The sequence below is a fragment of the Micromonas commoda genome, chromosome 1, assembly GCF_000090985.2.
Source record: "Micromonas commoda chromosome 1, complete sequence".
Classification (NCBI taxonomy): domain Eukaryota; kingdom Viridiplantae; phylum Chlorophyta; class Mamiellophyceae; order Mamiellales; family Mamiellaceae; genus Micromonas; species Micromonas commoda.
Window position 1 is genome coordinate 99367 of NC_013038.1, and position 19917 is coordinate 119283.

Consider the following 19917-nt stretch of genomic DNA (forward strand, 5'->3'; position numbering starts at 1 on the left):
CCCCGCCGCCGCCGCCGCCGTGGGTCACCGCCGCGGACGAAGGAAGCCGCCCGCTGATCCCCCCGTCCGTTCCGTCGCGACGGCGACGACGACGACGGTTCGGGTTCCCGACACGAACCGTCGCGGACGTTTGTCGCGTCGCGTCCGTCTTACTGTTCGGTGTCGCGGTTCCCGTTTTGTCCCTCGTCTCCGGCGCCGAAGCGGGCGCGGACCGGCGCGACGACTGTAACGGCTCATCTAACGGCTCATCTAACGGCTCATCTAACGCCGAATCGTCGTCCGCGTCCGGTGCGAGACTCCTCCGCGGATTGACGAGGGCTTCGGTGGCTTTGAAACTCGTCGCGCTCGTCGCGTCGCACTGGACGCTTCAGGCGACGCTGTGCGGATCTCCGATTGTTCGAACTTCCGATTGTTCGAACGACAATCGGCTCGCGTCCACCGCGTTCCTGGCCGACGCGAACGCCGGGTTCGCGCCGCGCCGAGTTCGCGCCGCGGTCCACGCCGCCTACGCGAGGATCGCGCGGACGCGCACCGCGCGGGAGTGGCGGATGCTGCTCGCGCCTTACGCGATGGCGCGGATCGCCACCGCGTCCGTCTCGGCTCGGAGTTTGTTTGTTCGCGAGTTGGAGGGTAATAAGGGTTTCGTTGAACGTCCGATTTCATCAGTGCGACGGTTCTGGTCGCTCGGACGATTCGCGGCGGACGTCGGCTCGGACGTCTTTGCCGCCGCGTCGTTCGCGCTGACGTGCGCGCTGTTCCGGGTGGCGTGCGCTCTGACGCTGCTTCGGTTGAACTCGCTGTTCGTCATGATTCAAAATCTCGGCGGCGGCGGCGGCGACGACGCGGAAGCGGAGGACGACGACGACGACGAAGAGGACGACGAAGAGGACGAAGTGGACGACATGGACGTGGATGACGTGGACCGCCGTCGCTCGGACGTCGGGGCGATCGTCGAGGAGCACGCCGCGCTCCGCGCGCTCGTTCGAAGAATAGCGCACTCGTACCGGATGTTCCTCGTCGTCACCACCCTCGCGTGCCTCGGCGAGTGCTTCGCCGCTTCGCTCTACGCGGTGTCCGTTCATGGACGTCACGGGGACGGAGACGCTGACGTGTCATCCAACGTGTCATCCGACGTGTCATCCGACGTGTCATCCGACGTGTCATCCGACGTCGATCGGCGCGATCTTAAGCGGGCGCTGAGAAGCGCGGTGCCGAGCGCGCTGAGGCTATTGACGCACGCGTGGGGAACGGCGCTGAACCTGCGCGCCGCCACGCTGGCGACGCACAGGATGCAAAAGAGCGGCTCGTACCTATCCGAGCGCCACGCGAGGATCACCGCACAGCTGTGCGCGGCGTCCGATTCGCGGGTTCACGAGCGCGTCGTTCACGAGCGGGCGGTGGAACACGAGCGGGCGGTCGAAGCCTTCGCGGCGAGGCACGCCGCGGTGGGTTCGTTCCGGGACAACAAACTCGGCATCTCCGTGTTTGGCTTCGTGTTGGACAGAGAATTTTTGCGGACGTTTCACGCGGCGCTCGTGGCGCTCGCGCTCTTCGTCGCCGCGAGGGCCCTCACCGAAAAATCTCACCGATGAAATCTGACAAACGAACGAATCGACGGGCTATTAACGAGCCACGTACGACGAGAGACGAAGGACGAGGAGAATCCCTCATCACAATCGCTTTATAATGTCCCTCATCACAATCGAAACTAACTTTGCGCCGAGACTCACGTATCACACGCCCTTGGGTTCGTTCGCCGGGTGCGCTTCGATCAGGGCGTCGAGCTCGCCCTGAACCGTACCCCGAACCTCGTCCGTCATCCTGTCGTGAAACAGCACCCCGTCGAGGTGGTCGTACTCGTGCTGAAACACCCTGGCCTCGAAGCCGTCGAGGGTCATCTTGAACTTCTTGCCCCGCAGGTTCTGCGCCTCCACCTGCACGCTGGTGGGTCTCTGAGGGAACACGCGACGAAGAAGCGGGGGGGATGTCACAGAGTGAGCGCGAGGAGCGAAAGGATCGGTCAAAAGAGAGCCCGGAGAGAGGCGGCGTCGGGCGGCGGGTTCGGGTTTGACCGTAAACAACCCTGAACCGACTGTCCCGGTCGTGCGCGTGCGCTGGCAGCATGCTGCGATGAGAGAGCCTCACGGGTTGGTTGCTCAAAGGCTCGTCGGCACCCGCGCGGACGCGCTGGGAATAGCGTATATTGTTGTTTGCGCTCACCGGCTCTCTCTCGCGCACGCGCGCGCGCGCGCCGCCGGGGGGCGAAAAGGATAAAGAAAGGAAAGGAACGAGGGTGGGGAATTCGAAGCGCGGACGCACCTCCACGTCGGCGTAGATCTTCGGGAAGCTCAGGCACCCCTCTTCGAACAGGTCCTTCGTCTTTGAGAATTTGACGATCTTGGGATTGACCAACACCACCTCCTTCCCCCGTCCGGGCTCGCCAGCCTCGTTGTACACCATCATCCTGTAGTTCACGCCAACCTGTGGGGCGGCCAGACCGACGCCTTCGGTGTCGTACATGATCTTGAACATCGCCTGCGCGAGTTTCTCGAGGTCGGAGTCGAAGACGCCGACGATCTTGTTGTCGTTTCGCAGCGACGCGTGGGGGTACTTCTGGATGGCGAGGGGCAGGGTGAACTCGACCTTGGCGCCGGATTCCTCCGCCTTGGCCTCCTCCATCTCGGCCATGAACCCGCCCTTCTTGGCGCGGGCGATCTGCGCGAGCCCGCGGACCTGGATCGGATGGGCCCGGGCGTGGAGCTTGTCGTTGGACGACGACGACGCGGTCGAGGCGCGCGCCGCCCTAGAGACGAGGCGCGCACGGGACGCGGCCGCCGCCGCGAGGCAGGGACGCGAGACGATGGATGCGGACATGACGTCGAGAGTCGAAGCTCGTCGAAGACGGCGGTGAGCCCCTGGCGTGGGGATGTGGCCGCGAGGGTTGATAATCGTGCCGCCTGATACTCTCGTCGGGTAGACTAATTTGGTGGCGAAATCTGACCAGTCCGCCATACGAAAAAGCGGCGGCGGCGGAGCAGAGCCGGAAATAGAGCAGAGGCGTCCCGCGCACGACTGGAGCTCGTGTTACGTTTTGGTACATTTTTGGAACAGTTTGGGGTTAACACCGAATTTCAGTCCTCCCCCGCCATCCGTCGCCCCATCAACCGTCGACCAAACCTCCTCACCCGCCGCGAACCGCGGTCCGCACCACCCGCGCCCCGCTCCCCGCCCCCGCCGGGGATCGAACCCGCGACCGCAGAGCGTCCAGCCTCCGTCTCACCGCCTTTGCACGCGTCGCCGCGTTCAATCTGCCTCTGCGCCGCCAGCGCCGTCGTCCACAGCGCGTCGCCGGGAATCGGAGTCCGGTGATAGACGAAGAAGGGCGCGACGCGTCGCAGGTTCGCTTGCAGCGTCGCCCAGTCCACTCCTTGAAGCACCTCCGGCAAACGCTCGTGCTCGACCTCCGGTAAACGAACGCTGAACTTGGACCAGTCGAAGAGCCACGAGAGGGGCGGTACGTACCCGTCGGCGACGATCACGGGCACGCATCCGAAGAGCATGCCCTCGATGAGCCGCGGCGACTGCACCCTCGTGCCGCGGACGTGGAGGCAGAACTTGGAGTCACGCATCAGGCGCATGTACCGACTCGGCGACACCTGCCCGTCCGATCGCAGGTCCCAATTACGCGATTTCCCCACGGAGAGGTAGTGGCCGAGGATGCGCTCGCGAACCCCGCCGCGAAGGGTGCCGCGGAACGACATCTCGATCGGCCTCTCGTCCCCAACATCCCCGGGTGCCGACTTTTCGTCCCCGACATCCCCAACATCCCCAACATCCCCATCTGGGTGGGTGCCGATATCATCGTCGAGGAACACCGGACGCATCGCGCCCAACGCCACCGCGTCGCGCGGGAGGTGATACGACAGCGAGCACACCGCCGAGACGTCTTTGCCCGTGGCCATTCGCGACTCGACGTTTCGCGGCGGTATCGGGGGGGTTTTAGTAACGTCTTTAGTAACGTCCGCGTCCGACGTGACGTCCGCGTTGGCCACGATGAACACCGCCCGGTCGCGCACAGCTGTGTCCGTTAAACGAGCCGCGTACGTCCCCGTGTCGTGCGCCGAGACGAAGATCCGGCCGCATCCTGTGAATAAAAAACCACGTCATCAGTCAAATTGCCCATACAAATATTAAAATAAACTCACCGGGCTCGGCTGCGCGCCACGCCTTCGCGTCCTCTCTCTTGAGACGCGCCACGAGATTCGCCACGTTGGCCGCCATGGCGTCGCGGCCGCTGTTTGGGAACGCGGCGACGCGCTCGAGGTACGGCGCCGCCGGAATGAGGAACGCGTTAGCCTCGGCCGGGTCGGGCTCGGCGAATGGCCCGTTCGGGCCGAGATTGCGCAACACGTGTTCCTCCACGTCGTAGCCGCGGTTAAACGTGGGCGCCATGCGGGCCGTACGGTACCGTCGCTTTTCCGTTTCGCCGAGAGGGTGCGTGTACATCCGCAGGGTGTTCGGCAACGACGCCATCGCGTCGCACAGCTGTGCCGCGGAGTCAAATCCGAGGCCGTCCAAGCCGTCGTTTATGCCCGCCGACGGATCGCGCAGCGGCCAACGCGGGTCCCGACCGCGTTCCCTCAGCGCGGCGCACTGCGAATCGAACGTCAGCAGTCCGTACTCGTCTCTGTGTGTCGCGTCGTTCGCCACCGCCTCGGGGAGCGCGCGCCACGACGACGCGAGCGCGGCGGCGTCCCACTGGAGCTTCATCGCCCACGTCTCCGCGGTTGCGCGGACGCCGTGCGGGAGGAGAGCGGACGCGAGGGACGGACCGGTCGCGCCGGACGCGAGCGCGAGCGCCGCTGATACCGCGAGAAGCGCGAGCGCGAGCGCGAGCGCCGCCCTGACGAAGAGCGACGACGCGCCGGCCGCGGGCGCGGGCGCCGCCTCCACCACCGGCAACGAAGCGACGGAGCTCTGAGATCTGGCGAACGTCCTTTTGTGCCGCTTCCGGGGCGGGGACCTGTCGCGGGGGGGGGCGAGGGCGCCGCTGAGGATGTTCAGCAAACTGCCGGCGGACAGCGAGCGGCGCACCCACGACCCGCCGCGCTTCATCTTTCGCACCCCGCGAGGGTCGTCGTCGTCCTCGACGACGACGGTCGCCTCGGACGACGCCATCCTCGGGGTGGCCAAAAGTGTTATTACTTGTGCAACCGTTGGCCACAACTCGTGGCGGGAGAACCGAGGCTGGGTGGCACGTCGGAACCAACAGAGAAGACGAGGGGCCATTTTTTCAAAAAAGTGAGCGGGAACATCCCAGAAAAGTTTCCCAAATTGCGAATTATCGGAACTTCCATCGTTTTGCCGTTAACATCGTGTGTACTTTAGTGTTGAAAGTGTTGGTATTTGGCGAAATTCCTGACTGATGGAAGAGTCAGGAGGCGAGCCCCCGAAAAGACGCGGTCGATGACTGGAAAAAGTGAGACGTCACCTGCCTGGTCTGGATAGAGCTCTCCGCCCGACGACGGTCTCCCGCTGAAGGCCCATAGCGACTCGCGCGTGAGATAGCCGCCACCACGACGATGCAGTCCCTCTGCGCTAGCTTCAACATGATGCAGGTCGCCCCGGCGACCTCGGCTCCCAAGGCCGCCTCCGCCAAGGTGCGCTCTCGCGCGAGTTTCGGATAGGAATGCGCCGGGCCGGGGTTCCGCGATAAGCCCTAACCCCTCGGCTGTGCGTGCTCGTGGCGGAGATTTTTGCCACGGGTGACGCGACCGGAGGGCGCCGCCCCCGCATCACGCGAGCGTCGCGTCCGATCCCTCGGCCGCCGCGCGACTCATTCACTGACTGTATCATCCCCTCTCACCGTCGCAGTCGGCCAAGGCGTCCTCCTTCGTGGGTCAGGGTGTGACCGTCCAGGGCTGGAAGGTGCGCGCTCCGCACGGCTTTTCACCACCAAAAACCTGGGGTTTCTTTCCCACCGCGCGCTCGTCGAGACGCGCCGCGCCGCGCGCGTGACGCGAGGACCAGGGACCGCGATCGGGTGTGCGTGACCATCGTAAAGATCGCGATGGCACGATGCTCGCGCCCGAGGCTCCGCGTCGCACCGCCGCGCGCGCGCCGCGAGTTCCCTCGACGATGCACCCCCCCAATCTCCTTTTATCCACTCGTCTCATTCGCCCGTCACGCGAGCGCGTCGCTTACCGACGACCGAATTTCCCAATTTCTTCACGAACAGGTCGGCGGTGTGAAGCGCGGTGAGCTTCAGGTTCGCGCGGCGCGCGTCGCGGGTGTGGAGATCCCCAACAACAAAAAGGCTGAGATCGCGCTCACCTACGTCTACGGCATTGGCAACACCACCGCCAAGAAGATCATGGCCAAGACGGGCCTGGAGAACAAGCGCGTTCGCGAGTTTGAGGAGGAGGAGCTCACGATCCTTCGCGCGGAGGTTGACACCTACATGATCGAGGGTGACCTGCGTCGCTTCAACATGCTCAACATCAAGAGGCTGAAGGAGATTCAGTGCTACCGCGGCAGACGCCACATCAGGGGGCTGCCCGTGAGGGGACAGCGCACCAAGACCAACGCGCGAACTCGCAAGGGCAAGGTCAAGACCGTCGCCGGCAAGAAGAAGTAAGGGACCGGCGGTCCGTACGTGATGAGAGGATCGATCGTTTCTGTCCTCTCAATTTTCGCCGTTTCGACGCGGGATGCGCAATCCCCTCGACGACGTGATTCTTTGTAAAGAGGCGGGTTTTGGTTGCTGAGCGTTTTTATCTGATTGATGACAAAAAACACACTCGACGTCCTCCCTAAAACTTGAGCGTCCTCCGCCCGGACCTGGCCTTGTCCTTCTTACCCCCCAACATCCAGTCCATCACCCCCCCCGCGTCCGGCTTCAACGTCGCCGCGCCGTTGCCGAACGCAGCCTGCGTGAACGTCCCCTCGCGGTTCCGCAGCTCGAGCCTCGTTTGTTCCGAGTGCCCCCGCCACTCGATCACCTCGTTCTCCTTCTCCGCCACCGCGCGTTCCAGGCACGCGATTCGCGCGATGTCCTCCTCGCGGCTTTCGCGCGCCTCGAACCGCGCCGCGAGAGACTCGTATTTTACCGTCCACTCCTGCACCGACTCGCGAAGCGTCTGCTCGACGGTGGACGCCTCCGACGAAAGCCTCGTCATCGTAGCTTCGTGCTCCGCCCGTAAACTCGCTAGGTCCGACTCGAAGACGCGTCGGCGCTCCGACTCCGACTCGGACCGTTCGCGCGCCATGCGCTCCGCGTTCTCCGCCGCCGCGGCTTCGGTGGCGTCCAGCCTCTGGCGAAGGTCCTCGATCGTGCGAGCGTCCGATTGGGCGTCGGCGGTCAACGCCGCCTTTTCATTTGCCAGTTCCGCGGCGGCGGCGCAGCTCGCGTGAAAGGCCTCACGCAGTTCCTCCTCCCTCGATTCCCACTCGCGTCGCACACGCGCCAGCTCCGCGACGTGCTCGCCGCCGAGCTTCTCCTTCAAATCTCCGAGCTGCTTCCACCGCTCGGCGACGAGTCGCGCAACGTCGTCCTCGTGCCTCTTGCGCCACTCGTCGACGACGGTCGCGTGCGCCGTTTCTAAATCCACCCGTAAGTCCCAGAGCGCCTTCTCCGCCTTGTCGGCCGCCGCGGACATCGAACGCTCGTGGTGTTCCACCGCGTGCGCCAACTCCGCGGCGTGAAGTGCGTCGCACTCGTCGCGCGCCGAGGCGTGCTTCGATGTCAGCTCGGCGATTGTAGCCGCCGCGTCCGCCTCGAGTTTCTTCACGCGAGATTCGTGAAGCGCTCGGAGCTCGGTGATCGCCTCCTTCTCCCCTTCCCGCGCCGCCGCGAGCTCGGACATCGCGTTCGTCGCAGCCGCCTCGAGACGAACGCGCTCGGCGTCCATCGACGCCGCCATCGCCGCAATTTGCCTTTCGTGCGATTCATTCAACGCGTCGAGTCGCGTTTGACATTTGGTCTCCGCGTCCGCCAAGGCGGCTTCGACGGCTGAGCGCTCCGCGTCCGCGTGCGCCTCTGAGAGGGCGTCGCATCGCTCCTGGATGAGATCCGCCGCGCGACGCGTCCACTCCTCGTCGCGACGTTTCAGTTCCCTCGCGAGGCGTTCCTCCGCGACGCGAGCGTTTTCCCGAGCGTTTTCCCCCGCCGCGCGAAGCTCGTCTCGCAAACGCTCGCACTGCGCGACCACCTCGCCCTGGTTTCGCCTCGCGAGCTCCGCCGCGCGTCGCATCGCGTTCTCCTTCTCCGCGAGCTCCGTTTCCTTCGCGCCGTGCGAGCGTTCCATCGCCTCGCGACGTTCGTTCGCCTCGTCCGCGGCGCGTTTAGCTCGAGCGACGTCGTTGATCAGCGCCAGCTTTTCCTCGTGCGATTTGAGCGCCCCGTCGCGCTCGTCGGCGAGCAACTTGGACAGTTCGGCGATTTGCATCTTCAGGTCGTTGCGCACGCGTTGGCCCTCCTCCAACGCCTTGGCGACGCGTTTGTCCCCTTCCTGGACGCACCCCCGAATCGCGTCGTCGTGCCTAACCTTCGTCTCCGCCTCTTTAGCTCGCAGCGCCTCCGTCTCGCGCCGAAGTCGATCGGTAGCCTCCTTGGTGGACGCCTCCACGAGGGAGTCGAAGCGTCGGCGTTCGGCGTCGAGCTTCTTCGAGTGCTCGGCTCGCAGCGCCGCGAACCGCTGCTCGTGCTCCTTTCGCGCGGAAGCCTCCGCCTCGGACCGAGCGTTTGCCAACTCCGCCGCCAGCTGTGTCGCGTTCGCCTCGAGCTCGGCTATGTTCGCCGCGGAATTCACGAGCCGTCGACGGAGCTCCTCCGCCTCTTCCGCCGACGCACCCCCGCGGTGCGACGCGACCGCCACCTCGTAAGCCTTCTCCGCGTCGCGGAGTTTCGCCGCGAGCGTTTCGTTGGCCGTTTCGAGCGTTTCGAGCGTTTCGAGACGAGCGAGAGTTTCCGTTTTGGCCGTTTTTTCCTTTGCCAACTCGGAACGCAACGCAGCCGTGTCCTCCGCGAACGACCGCTCGAGCGCCGCCGTCTTAGACTCGGCGTCCCTCAACGCGGCGTCCGATGCGGCGCGTTCGATGAGGGACCGCTCGAGCTCGTTCGATTGGCTCTCGGCGACACGCGTCAAGCGCTGATTGGTCGATTCCGCATCCGCCGCGCGAGCCAAGGCGGTTATTATTCGTCGCTCGGCGTCCGCGAGCTTCGCCTCCGTGACGCCGAGCGCCGTCTTGAGCGATTCGCGCTCGGCGACGAGCCGCGTCGTCGTCTCGCGCTCCGCCGCCACCCGAGCCGCGGACGCCTCCGCCGACTCGTTCCTCAGTCGCGACAACTCCCCCTCTACGCTCGCCTTGTCCGCCTCTACACTCGCCTTGTCCGCCTCGAGCGCGGCGCGTTCGCGGTCGTACGAATCGCGCATGGCGTCCATCAGGTTCCGGCGCTCCGCCTCTCCTTTTTGTGCCAAGTCTCCGCATTTGCGTTCACAGCTGTCGGCGCGCGTCTTCTCCGAATCCAATCGCGTTCGGAGGTTTTCAATCTCCGCGTCGCGCGCCTCGACGTCCCGGCGCATCTTCGCCAACTCCGACTCGCCCCGTTTCACGCGCGAGCTCGCGTCCGTCACCGCCGCGCGCAGGTCTTTCATCGCCTCCTCCGCTTCTTGACGTACCGCGGACAGCTGTGCTTCCGTTTCCTTGGCGTGATTCTTCGTCAAATTATTAATCTCCTCGGCATGTTCCGCGCGAACTTGATCGAGTTCGCGCGCGTGCGCCGCCATGAGCGCGGGAACCCCGTCCGACGCCTTGGCCGCATTCGCGCACGCTGTCGCCAGTTTGGACTCGAGGGACGCGATCGTGGTCTTCGAGCTTTGTTTTAACTCGTCCATCGCGAACTTGACGTTGGCGAATCTTTCCCTTTCCTCTGCGAGCGCCTTAGCGTTGGATTCCCGAAGCTTCGCCATCTCGCGATCCTTCGATGCCAAGGCAGCCTCGTGCTCCGAGCGCAGCGCGTTGACCGCGTGCGCCAGCCCCGCCGCCTCCTCTTTCCTCGCGCATGCGCGGTGAAAGCTCTGAACCTTGGCGGCGGCGTCGGCGAGGATCTGCTCCGTCTCGGTGTCGTAGCGGTCGGCGACGGTGACGAGGTCTCCGAGGTCGGAGGTTCGAATCCCGCCGGTGTGGGGCGACGAGGGGTTGTCGTCGCCGCGGTCGTTGAGGTGGTGGATGACGCGCGCGAGCTGCGAGATCTTCTTGCTCATGCGGGACTGCGGGCGGGGAAGGGGATTGGGGGTGGGGGGAAAACGGGGTGAGCGCGGGTCACGGAGGGAGACGCGCGCCGAGTTGGGCGGAAGGGGAGGCGGCGGGACCGGGCGACCGAGGGCCGTTCGAACGCGCGCGCACCTGGAGCTCGGTCATCATCACGACGCCGGGCATCACGCCGCCGCCGGAGGAATCTCCGCGCTGGCTGCCCCCGCCCATCTCGTCTTGCGTTCGGCGACGGTCAAACTCTGCCCCGACGGATGCCTTTCCTTTTTCGGGGCCTCCTCCCTAGCGTCGCCCGAGCGTCGCCGGTGACCGCGCGCCGCGAACGAGGGCGTCGGCGTCGGGTTCGCGCCTCGACGATTCCACTGGTCCACGCGACGGTCGACGCTCGACCACGACGTCACCGCGCGCCGCGCGCGACTGCGCCCCGAGCGGGGGGGGAAGACCGAGAAAAAAACAGCCGCTCCGTTCGCTCCGTTACCATTACTGCCAACCCGGTGAAGGTCACCAGAAATGGAATCACCACGTCTCGAGCTAAAGTTTTCTTACTGGATTACACACGCCACGAAACGCGAGTTCACGGTATACCGCGTAATTAAATTCACGCGATTCACTCCCCGTTCCAACTCGCCTTGCTCTCCTCGATCGCGCTCCTCAGCTCCGCCAGGTCCGCCTTGACGCCATCCGCGAGCCCCGTCCCGTTCCCTCCGTCAGCATCCGTCTCCCCGTCCTCCCCCGGCCCGCCCCCATCGCCCGCGCCGCCTCGCGCGTAGAGCGACTCCGCCCTGTCCAGCATCTCCAGAGCTCGGTCGAACTCGCAGCACCCGTGGTTGGCGAGCGCGAGGAGGTGCCACACGTCCGCGACGTCGTCGCGTTCCTCCAGGAGCTCCTCCAGCACGTCCATCGCGGCGTCCGTGGACTCGTCGAGCTCCAGAAGGAGCTTTGCGCACTCGAACCGGAACTCGAAGCTCACGTCGTACTCCCCTTGAAACTCCGTCGCCCGATCTTCATCGTCGCCAGCTGTGTCGTCATCATCATTGCCAGCTGTGGTGCTTTTTCGCACAGAGCGCCAAATGGCCATGGACTGCCGGAGCGCCTCCAGCGCCTCGTCGCTCCGGCCCTGCAGCACCCGGAGCGACGCCAGCACCTGCAACGGCTCGGCCGACGCGCGATCCGCCTCCGCCGCCCGTCTGAGCAGCGCGTCGCATTCATCCGCGACGTCGTCGACGTCGTCGGCGATCGCCATGAGCTGCTCGGCGAGGGCGCAGCACGCGCCGCACATGCGTTCCGACGCGTCCTCGTCTCCGTGTGCCGCCTGATACTCGATGAGCGCGAGTCCGCGGCGCGTGCACGTCGCCGCGGCCTCGCCGTCGTCCAGGAGTTGGCCGAGGTACATGAACTTCTCGTAGCCCAGATCGGGCGAGAGCTGCGCGGCGCGCTTCAGCACCTTGACGGCGTCGTCGGGGTTTGGGCCGAACTCCGCCAACGCGATGCCGTACGCGTCCCACGCGTCCGCGCTGTCGGGAACGAGCGCGCACGCCCGGCGAAGGTCCGCGAGTCCCTCCCGCACCCGGTCCATCGCGAGGTGCTCGTTACCGGAGTCGATGAGATTCTCCAGCGAGCTCCCGCCGCCGACGCCGCGCGAATGGTCGGCGCCCCGGTGCGACGCGCCGCGACCGGACCGTTTCCCTCGGTCCTTGCCGTCGCGGCCGCCCTTCTTCTTCTTCTTGGCGCTCCCGTGGGGGGGCATGGCGGCGGCGGCTCGTGTGCCGAACGCGCGCTGTCGCGAACGAGGGCGGCGGCGGTGCGGCCCCGACTTTTCCGCACAAGCGGAAAATAATGCACGCAGCCGACCGTAGCACTATGGAAACCGAGTGCTTCCCGTGACTGAGGCTGAGCGGCCGATCTCGGTCTCCCGACGCACTTCGAGCGCGCGCGTCCGTCATGGCGACCCGCCCGCCCGAGCTGAGCATGGACGCCAAGTGGGAGGCGGCGATCGACCTCACGCTGCGTCGGCTGGTCTACGGAAGCCTAGCGGGCGGCGCCGCGGGACTGCTCCTCTTCCGTGCGTACCCCACCGCGACGCGCATGACACGAGAAAAAACACGCCCATCCCATCGTCTCTCCCGCCCCCTCCCGCGCGCCCGTCCTCCCCAACGCAAACACCGATCTGACGCGCGATTCCGCCCGTCCATTCGAACAGGCGGCGCGGGGAGTCGCTCGGCGACCCTGGCGTTCGGTGCCGGCGCCGCGTTGGGCTCCGCTTACACCGGTACGTCGCTCGCGCGCCCTCGACGATGATGGATTTTTGTTGGGGGTGAAAACTCGAGAGACGAGCCCCGTTCCTCGTCGCGCCTCCGTCCCCCCGCGCCTCGCCCGCCTTTCCGGCGCGACCCGTCGCTGACCGCACGCGCCTCCCGTTCCCCTCCCACCGACGCAGACTGCGCGAGGCAGTTCGAGAGCCTCGGCCTGCCGAAGCTGCCCCCGAGGGTCGACTGAGAGACCGCGGCGTGCTGTAGTTCTTTGTTTGTATAAACGGGCATTCAGTGCTTCCTAAAATGTCTAATTGGGGTTTAACAAGCGCATGCGTAAACAGTCAGGGTGGAGTGGTTCAATCGTGAAAAACGTGTTTCCCCGAGGATCAAGCACCTCGTCCGGATTTGAACCCTCCTCCCGCCTCTCATCACACTACCAGTCACTCATTTCATCGCCGCGGCGGAGAGACAAGCGACGCCGGGCGCGGACGCGATGGCGGCCGCCGGCGACACCGTGGTCGTGCCCCGCAACTTCCGACTCCTCGAGGAGCTGGAGAAGGGGGAGAAAGCCATGGGTTCCTTCGGATACCTCTCCTACGGCCTGGCCGATCTGGGTGCGCGCGCCCCTCCGCCACCCGCCACCGTCCCAGTCTCACCCGCTCGTACTCGCGACCTCGTCTCCCGCCCGCCCGACTCCCGCGCCCGTTCCGATCGCGGCGCCCGCCCCCTGACGCGCCCGCTCCCGCCGCCGTCGCGCTCTCCCCACGCAGAGGAGGACGTGATGATGGTCAACTGGAACGGGACCATCATCGGGCCGAACAACACGCCGTTCGAGTCCCGCATCTACTCGCTGCAGATCGAGTGCGGCGAGAACTACCCCGACGCGCCCCCCGCGGTGAAGTTTCGCACGCGGGTCAACCTCCCGTGCGTCACCGACGCCGGGCTGGTGGAGCGCAAGTCGCTGCCGGTGCTGAGCACCTGGAGGAGGAGCAACACCATCGAGGACTGCCTCAACGCGCTCTACATGCTGATGCAGCATCCGAGCTCCAGGAGGCTCCCGCAACCCCCGGAGAACGCGCCGGAGTACCCGTGAGGATGTGTGGAGTTGCGCTGCTACTTGAGCCGCTTTTAAAAGTGTTTGCTACGGGGATCGACTCGAGCCGCGCCGCTTGAACGATCGATTCCACTACCCGTCGCCGCCGTCTCTTTCGATCCGCCACCCACCCCGCGCTGTCTAGAACATCGCGTCACCCCCCGCGCTCGGACCCATCGCGATGGCGTTGAAGCTCAGCGAGTCCCCGCCCATCTGCACAAACTTTTTCACCACCGCACCCGCGTCGAGGAGGAACGACTCGGCGGACGTGTCGCCGTGCCTCACGGGCGCGTCCTTGCGCCCGTCCAGCTCGTACAACCCCCCGTCGACGTGGACCAACGCCACGAAGTGCAGGTCCACCTCCTCGTCCGCCTCGGGCACGGCCGTGGAGGCTGACGCGCTCGACGCCGCCCCCGCGTGCGCGTGCTCGAGGGAATCGTCAGCCTCGAGATGCGCGGCGCGTTCGACCGGGGTCATCGTTCGCGTGGCGGCGAAGAACCGCGCGAACCACGAGTCGTCCGCGATGGGGTACTCGTGTTGGGTGTTGGACACCGCGTGTAACACCCCGATGGTGCCGCACGCGTTGCCGATCGTCTGTCGCGTGAACCAGACGTTTGGCGAGACGGCTGGCGAAGCGGCGTCGTTGTTGTTCGCGGCGTTCAATGATTGTTCGCGTCTGGCCTTCTCCGAGGCTTCGGTGATGGGGAAGAGCAGGAGGATCGCGTGCACGGGCTGCGGGACCATGGCGAGGAGGTCGGGTTCGAAGCCGAAGATGTCGTGGAACCCGATCGTCGTCGGCAGGCCCAGGCTGCGGCGGAAGGTGGGAGGAGGGGGGGCGGGTGAGATCTGGCGGATGGATGTCCGCTGCGGCGGGCGCCGCGGGGCGCGGGGGGGGTTGGCCGGGGGGGGGGAGACTGGCGCCCGTCGACGCTTCGAGACTCACGCGTGCGCAAAGTCCGCCATGACCTCTGGATTGGATTCCAGCGGCAGCCATTTCTTCCCCATGGTGAACGCCGGTGAGTTGCCGAGGCGCGCGCGCGCGGAGAAAAGTGACATCGGCGAGCACCGTCCCGGCAGCGGAGGACCATCAGCAGCAGCAGCGGGGGCGAAGCAAAATTGATCGCGAAGCTGGGTTTGTTTTGTCATAACACCTTACCAGTAGCTCGGGATGACTGTTTGCATGTGCGGAGCCGCGCTATTTCGTCCTATTTCGATCTCCCGCGCCACTCTGCCAGTTTGCGAACCGTCGTTTGGTCGAACAACGAAGGCCCGGTTTGGAATCGCAGCGGGGGTGCCCGATCCGGATGACTCGGCAGATTTGCCAAAATATCTCTGCAAGCGCATCACACACAGAGAATACCCATACGAATATTCCGGTTTGGCGATATTTCCCCGATTCGATGAGGTGTCGAGGACGTCCCATTGGGCCGGCGTGAGTCACCGATCGGCACAGGCGACGAGTCTGATTGGGAATAAACTCCGAAAGTGACACACCCGCGCAGCCGCGACGAGTTTCGTTTTGGAATAACCAGAGTTGACAAGGGCCAGATCTGTGTTATCACGCGGGGTCAGAGTCTCGAGACGCGCACGACGTTCGCATCGTTCGCGCGTGTCCGGAATCGAAAGCGAAGGGAAGGCGCGTCGCTCGATCCGGATCGGCACTCGAGCGGCCGCGTGGGAAGCAACGGGTAAGCTCCGGTTCCGCCACACGCCTCCAGCACCCCCTCGGATCTCGCACGCGCAATTTTCCTCGCGAGAAAAGCAATTTTCACGCGGAAAAGGGACGATACCCGCGGGCCTGCGCGCGCCTCTGTCCGGCGCGTTCGACCGGATACGGCGGCGACGCCGGCGCCGACGCGTTCATCGGTGATCGTCGAACCGCGTTCGGCCCGCTCGCGCGCCCACGACGTCCACCGCCGCGCCCCGGACCGGCCGTCAAACCACCCGGGGCTCATAATTGCCTCGTCACGAGCTGCTCGCACCCGCTCAGCGTCTCCTCGCGTCGTTTTTGTGCCGAAGAGGCGCGTCCGCCTCGGAGCGTGTGCTCTGCGCTTTTCAACCCCGCGATTCGTTCCGTGCGTTCGGCTGACCTCACGCCGCCCGCATCCTCGCCCATCCTCATCCGCAGACGGTCCGCGCGCCATGACGGTCGCCGTGGCGGACGACCGCCGCGCGGTGCAACACCCGCCCGCGCCCGGCAAGATCCGCCAACCGGCGGAAACAACCCCCGGCGCGGACCGCCGCGCGCCGTCCCCTTCCGACTCCGGCAGCGATACCACGGAGGCTGGCGACGCCGCGAACCCGATCCAGCGCACCCCGGACGCCGTCGCGATGGCCAAGGACGGCGCCTCCGTGCCCGCCCCCGCTCGCCCCGCGTCCACTCCCCCGCAGGTGCAGGCGGGGAACGCCAACATCGGCGGAGCGTCGAACCCGTCGGCGGCCGTCGCTCGATGGCCGACGAACGACGCGACCTCGCCGCCGATACACTCGAACGCCGGCGGCATCGCGTCCGAGCCCGCGAGCGGGGTCCCGACCCCGATGATCGCCAACGACGGCGGCGCGAAGAAGCCCAAACACCACCCGGCCGGGGGGTCCACCCCGCCGCACTCGCCCAACAGCGCCCTCGACCGGCCGTCGTCGGGGGACCCCTCCGACGAGGACGTCGTCGGCGAGGAGAGGGTGCCGAGGGGTGCCGAGGGGTGCCGAGGGGTCGATGCCGTTCAAAACGTCCCCCGCGTCGCCCCCGGAGTTGTCAACAACGACGATAACAGCGACGGCGTCAGCAGCGGCGACGACGAAAGGCTTGGACTGACGACGACGACGACGACGGTTCATCAGAAGCTCTCAGAGAATTCTTCCAATCCGATTCTCAAACCCACGACCGCCGTGATGGCGAAGAAGCCTTCGCCGCCGCTGAGCGAGGCGGACGAGCGCGCGAGAGCCGCGTGCGTCGCGTGCTTCCGATCAACCGACGACGCCGGTCGGCTGCGGGAGCTGCACGCCATGGGCCAGCGCGAGCTGCAGGAGACGTTCCGAACCGCGTTCAGGCGCACCACCACGTCGAACAACAACCAGTGGCTGAGGCGGCGCATCGCGGGGTGCATGGGCATCGAAGGAAGCGCGGTGGCTGGCGCGGGACCCGCCGGTCACGCGAGGCGAGCCGCGGCGGCGGCGGCGGCGGCGGCCCAAGCGGCGGCGGGCGGCGGCCAGGCGGGCGCGCTCGGTTCCATCGGCGGTTCTCTCATCGACGCCACGGGGGTGAGAAAATCTTCCCGCGCCGCCAAGCCCAAGATTCTGGACTTTCTCCCCTCCGCGGTGTGCGCGCAGGTGGCGGCGGAGGCGCCCGGGGAGTCGGCCATCGGCAGACGCGTTCGAGTCTTTTGGCCCGAGTCGAACGCTTTTTACGCCGCGAAGGTTGTGGGTTTCAACGCCAAAAACGGCCAACACGCCGTGCGTTACGACGTCGACGGCGCCGGCGCCACCCCGCGCGAGGTGTTGCTCGCCGCGGAACGCATCGAGTGGATCCGCCCGGGCGACGACGAGGCGGCCGCCGCGGTGCGCGCGCCGGCGACGGCGGCGGGGGGCGGGGCGCTAAAGTCGAAATACACGGCGCCGGCGACGACCGCGGATGCCGCGCGGGGAACCGCGGGGGCGACCGGGGGTTCGACGGACGGCGGTCGGTCGGCGGAGAAGTCCCACCACCGCGCCGTCCCACCGAGGGCGGCGCGGTCCGGCGCGCCCAAGCTCGACTCGTACGCGCTTCCCAACCCGGGTAAGCCCGCGAAGGTGGTGTCTCTGCTCGCGCCAAACTGGCCCCAACCGCAGACGCACGTGTGGGGTCGGGTCAAGGGACACGGGTGGTGGCCCGGCGTCGTCGTCAGGGCCAACTCCGCGGAGGCTGCGCAGGCGGGCCCGATCACCGCGAGCGACGCGCACAGCTGGCGACACGTCAAGTTCTTCGACGACACCGCCGCGGCGGTGCACCGGCACGACTTGGTTCCGTTCGGCGAGTACGTCTCGGTTTTGGCAAACGCTAAAAAATCCGCGACGTACAGCCGGGCGCTTTCGTCGGCCAGGGCGTCGTACGAGAAGGGCGTCCGGAAGGGATCCGAGGATGGATTCGACGGCGTGTGCACGCGAGAATCCCTCGGGCTGTGCGGCTCGGACGGCGCCGCCAACTCGGGCCAAGTCGGCCAAGCCGGCCAGGGTCAACAGTCGAGGCGCGAGCCGAAGCGGTCTTCGACGGGTCGCGGAAAGTCGTTCGACCTCAACGCCGACCTCGACGCCCCGGTGGGTATCGGCGCCGGACCGGTCGCGGGGCTCCTGCGGGGGTTCGGGAGCGACGGCGGACGGTTAGACGCGTCGAACGGGAACCTCGCCGTCGACGGCTCGAACCCTCTCGGAGCCGCGGGGCTCGGGGAGAAGCGTCCGCTCGAGCTCGTGTTCGACGACGACGCCGTCGACGGCTCGTTGAGCGGCTTCGTTCCCCCGGTTGGTGTCGGAGACTATCCAACGTCCGCCGGTCACACCACACACGTGCAGGGAGGCGGTCATCACAAGAGGCACAAGGGCTCAGCAGCCGACCGCGAAGGTCCCGGCCACGGGCACGCCAATCGCAAGCTCGCCGCCGTCGGCCCCGACGGCAAGCCGTTCAAGCGATCGCACAAGAAGGGGCAGGGGATCAAGGCGAGGCTCGCCGCGGAAGCCGCGGGTCTTCCCTGGCCGCCTCCCAAGCCCGAGGGGCACCGCGCCCGGAACGAGCGGGCGCACCACGTCGTCCACGGGGGTTCCTACCGCGTCACCGCCGGGGCGGGCGTCAAACTCGGCCGGACCGTCAAGCCGGACTCGACCTCGCCCGACGCCGACCCGGCTCGTCCCGGGAGTAGCCCCGTCACGACGCTCGACCTCGGCCCCGACGACCAGCTCGGCGCGCTCTCGCGTAAGCTCGACGCGCTCCAGACGCGCGTCGTACCTCTGGCCATCGCGGCGTCGCAGCACCTCCGCCGGCGGCTGCAGGCGGCGGAGTCGAGGAGCGCTCACTCGGGGGGCGAAGCCGTCGCCGTGCATCCCACGGCGATGATGACGGAGCGGGAGAGGGACGTGCTCCTGGAGGAGATGCGCACGCTGCAGCGGCTGCTGACGATGGCGCGGCCGGGCGGCGGGGACGCGAGGCTACTTCCCCCTCACGGGCTCCGCCACCAGCGCGGGGTCCACCACCAGCAGGGGGTCCACCGCGGGGTCGCCGCTCAGTTTCATTCGGATCTCGGGGGCATGGACGCGGTGGGCGCCGGCGCGAACCAGGGAGTTAGCGTGCCCAACCTCGGCGGCGAGGCGACCGGCTTCGGCGCTCTGGGTCCCATGGCACAGATGGGGCTGAACGACGTGGAGCTCATCGACGCCGACGTCGTCGGCGTCGGTAACGACATGGACCTCGTACCCAACAACGAGTCCATCGGGGGACTTTTCGGCATGGTCGATACCGGCGGCATGGTCCCGATGGGCTCCACGATGGTCGATGCGCGCATGGTTGACGAGGATGAGGATGAGGACGGCGGCATGCTCGTCGACGGCGACGACATGGTCGGCGAAGACGACGCCCTCGGCGCCATGCTCGGACGCGAGATCGCGCGAGAGGAGGGCGCCCGAGGCGGGGGTAGAGCCGGAGACGACGGCGACGGCGACGGACCGATGGATGACGCGGGCGGCCCGCCCGTCGCGGTCGCGGTCGCGGTCGACGGAGACGGCGCCGCGCGGACGATCGGCGGAAGCGACGATCCCGCCGTCGTCGCCGTGATGCCGCTCGAGTCGCCGATGGCCAACGGCGCTAAAAAGTCCAAGTCGCTTCTTCGCGACGGCGACCAGACGGATGACGAGGACGAGGAGGACGACGAGGACCTGTCCACGGGCGTCGCGGCGTGAACGAACGAGACGAGACGAGACGAGCATCCTCTTTTCAGAGGATGACGCGATCGAGGAGGAGACGACCATCGAGTCCTGCGCTCCCCCTCCTCGCCGCCGTCGAATTGAATTCATTCGCGATCGGCGATTGACGAGCCGCCCGCCGGGCGTGGGGACTTTGTGTCGTGACCGGGCCGGGGCCCGAGGGGCGCGCGCGCGCCCGTGTATCAGTAAATCTGTTTCGTAGAACGAGTAACCCACACGGAATAACGACGATGTTTCGTACGAGACGCGAGGTTCTCGAGTCCCCCCCCCTTTCCCCCGCGAGAGCGAATGACGATGAATGACGATGATGACGCTCCAGCGACGGGTCGCCACCACTGCTGGAGCGGTCGAGGGTTC

General features: G+C 66.6%; 9 protein-coding genes across 9 annotated transcripts; 4 read left to right on the forward strand and 5 right to left on the reverse strand.

Moving 5' to 3' along the window:
• Positions 1-569: 569 nt before the first annotated feature.
• MICPUN_98476 (predicted protein) lies at positions 570-1592 on the forward strand (the record flags this gene model as incomplete). Its single annotated transcript, XM_002506992.1, has 1 exon — positions 570-1592. The coding sequence occupies one exon, from the start codon at positions 570-572 to the stop codon at positions 1590-1592; it is 1023 nt and encodes a 340-aa protein (XP_002507038.1).
• Positions 1593-1733: 141 nt separating this feature from the next.
• PDF (peptide deformylase, chloroplast precursor) lies at positions 1734-2874 on the reverse strand (the record flags this gene model as incomplete). Its single annotated transcript, XM_002507376.1, has 2 exons — positions 1734-1952; positions 2320-2874. 2 exons carry the CDS (start codon positions 2872-2874, stop codon positions 1734-1736), a joined length of 774 nt encoding a protein of 257 aa, XP_002507422.1.
• Positions 2875-3131: 257 nt separating this feature from the next.
• MICPUN_54821 (glycosyltransferase family 47 protein) lies at positions 3132-5289 on the reverse strand (the record flags this gene model as incomplete). The annotated part of the gene is made up of 2 exons (XM_002507377.1): positions 3132-4144; positions 4206-5289. 2 exons carry the CDS (start codon positions 5287-5289, stop codon positions 3132-3134), a joined length of 2097 nt encoding a protein of 698 aa, XP_002507423.1.
• Positions 5290-5577: 288 nt separating this feature from the next.
• On the forward strand, positions 5578-6808 carry RPS13 (ribosomal protein S13, chloroplast precursor). Its single transcript, XM_002506993.1, has 3 exons — positions 5578-5660; positions 5875-5928; positions 6239-6808. The coding sequence occupies exons 1-3, from the start codon at positions 5583-5585 to the stop codon at positions 6635-6637; spliced, it is 531 nt and encodes a 176-aa protein (XP_002507039.1). The 5' UTR covers positions 5578-5582; the 3' UTR covers positions 6638-6808.
• Positions 6809-6812: 4 nt separating this feature from the next.
• MICPUN_54823 (predicted protein) lies at positions 6813-10485 on the reverse strand (the record flags this gene model as incomplete). The annotated part of the gene is made up of 2 exons (XM_002507378.1): positions 6813-10271; positions 10408-10485. 2 exons carry the CDS (start codon positions 10483-10485, stop codon positions 6813-6815), a joined length of 3537 nt encoding a protein of 1178 aa, XP_002507424.1.
• Positions 10486-10879: 394 nt separating this feature from the next.
• MICPUN_54824 (predicted protein) lies at positions 10880-12019 on the reverse strand (the record flags this gene model as incomplete). The annotated part of the gene is made up of 1 exon (XM_002507379.1): positions 10880-12019. The coding sequence occupies one exon, from the start codon at positions 12017-12019 to the stop codon at positions 10880-10882; it is 1140 nt and encodes a 379-aa protein (XP_002507425.1).
• Positions 12020-13017: 998 nt separating this feature from the next.
• Positions 13018-13617, forward strand: MICPUN_77783 (predicted protein; the record flags this gene model as incomplete). Its single annotated transcript, XM_002506994.1, has 2 exons — positions 13018-13138; positions 13295-13617. 2 exons carry the CDS (start codon positions 13018-13020, stop codon positions 13615-13617), a joined length of 444 nt encoding a protein of 147 aa, XP_002507040.1.
• A 12-nt stretch (positions 13618-13629) lies between these two features.
• On the reverse strand, positions 13630-14649 carry MICPUN_92703 (predicted protein). The gene is made up of 2 exons (XM_002507380.1): positions 14561-14649; positions 13630-14425 (listed from the first exon to the last, which is right to left on the reverse strand). Exons 1-2 carry the CDS (start codon positions 14620-14622, stop codon positions 13759-13761), a joined length of 729 nt encoding a protein of 242 aa, XP_002507426.1. The 5' UTR covers positions 14623-14649; the 3' UTR covers positions 13630-13758.
• Positions 14650-15759: 1110 nt separating this feature from the next.
• On the forward strand, positions 15760-19536 carry MICPUN_54827 (predicted protein; the record flags this gene model as incomplete). The annotated part of the gene is made up of 1 exon (XM_002506995.1): positions 15760-19536. The coding sequence occupies one exon, from the start codon at positions 15760-15762 to the stop codon at positions 19534-19536; it is 3777 nt and encodes a 1258-aa protein (XP_002507041.1).
• Positions 19537-19917: the final 381 nt, after the last annotated feature.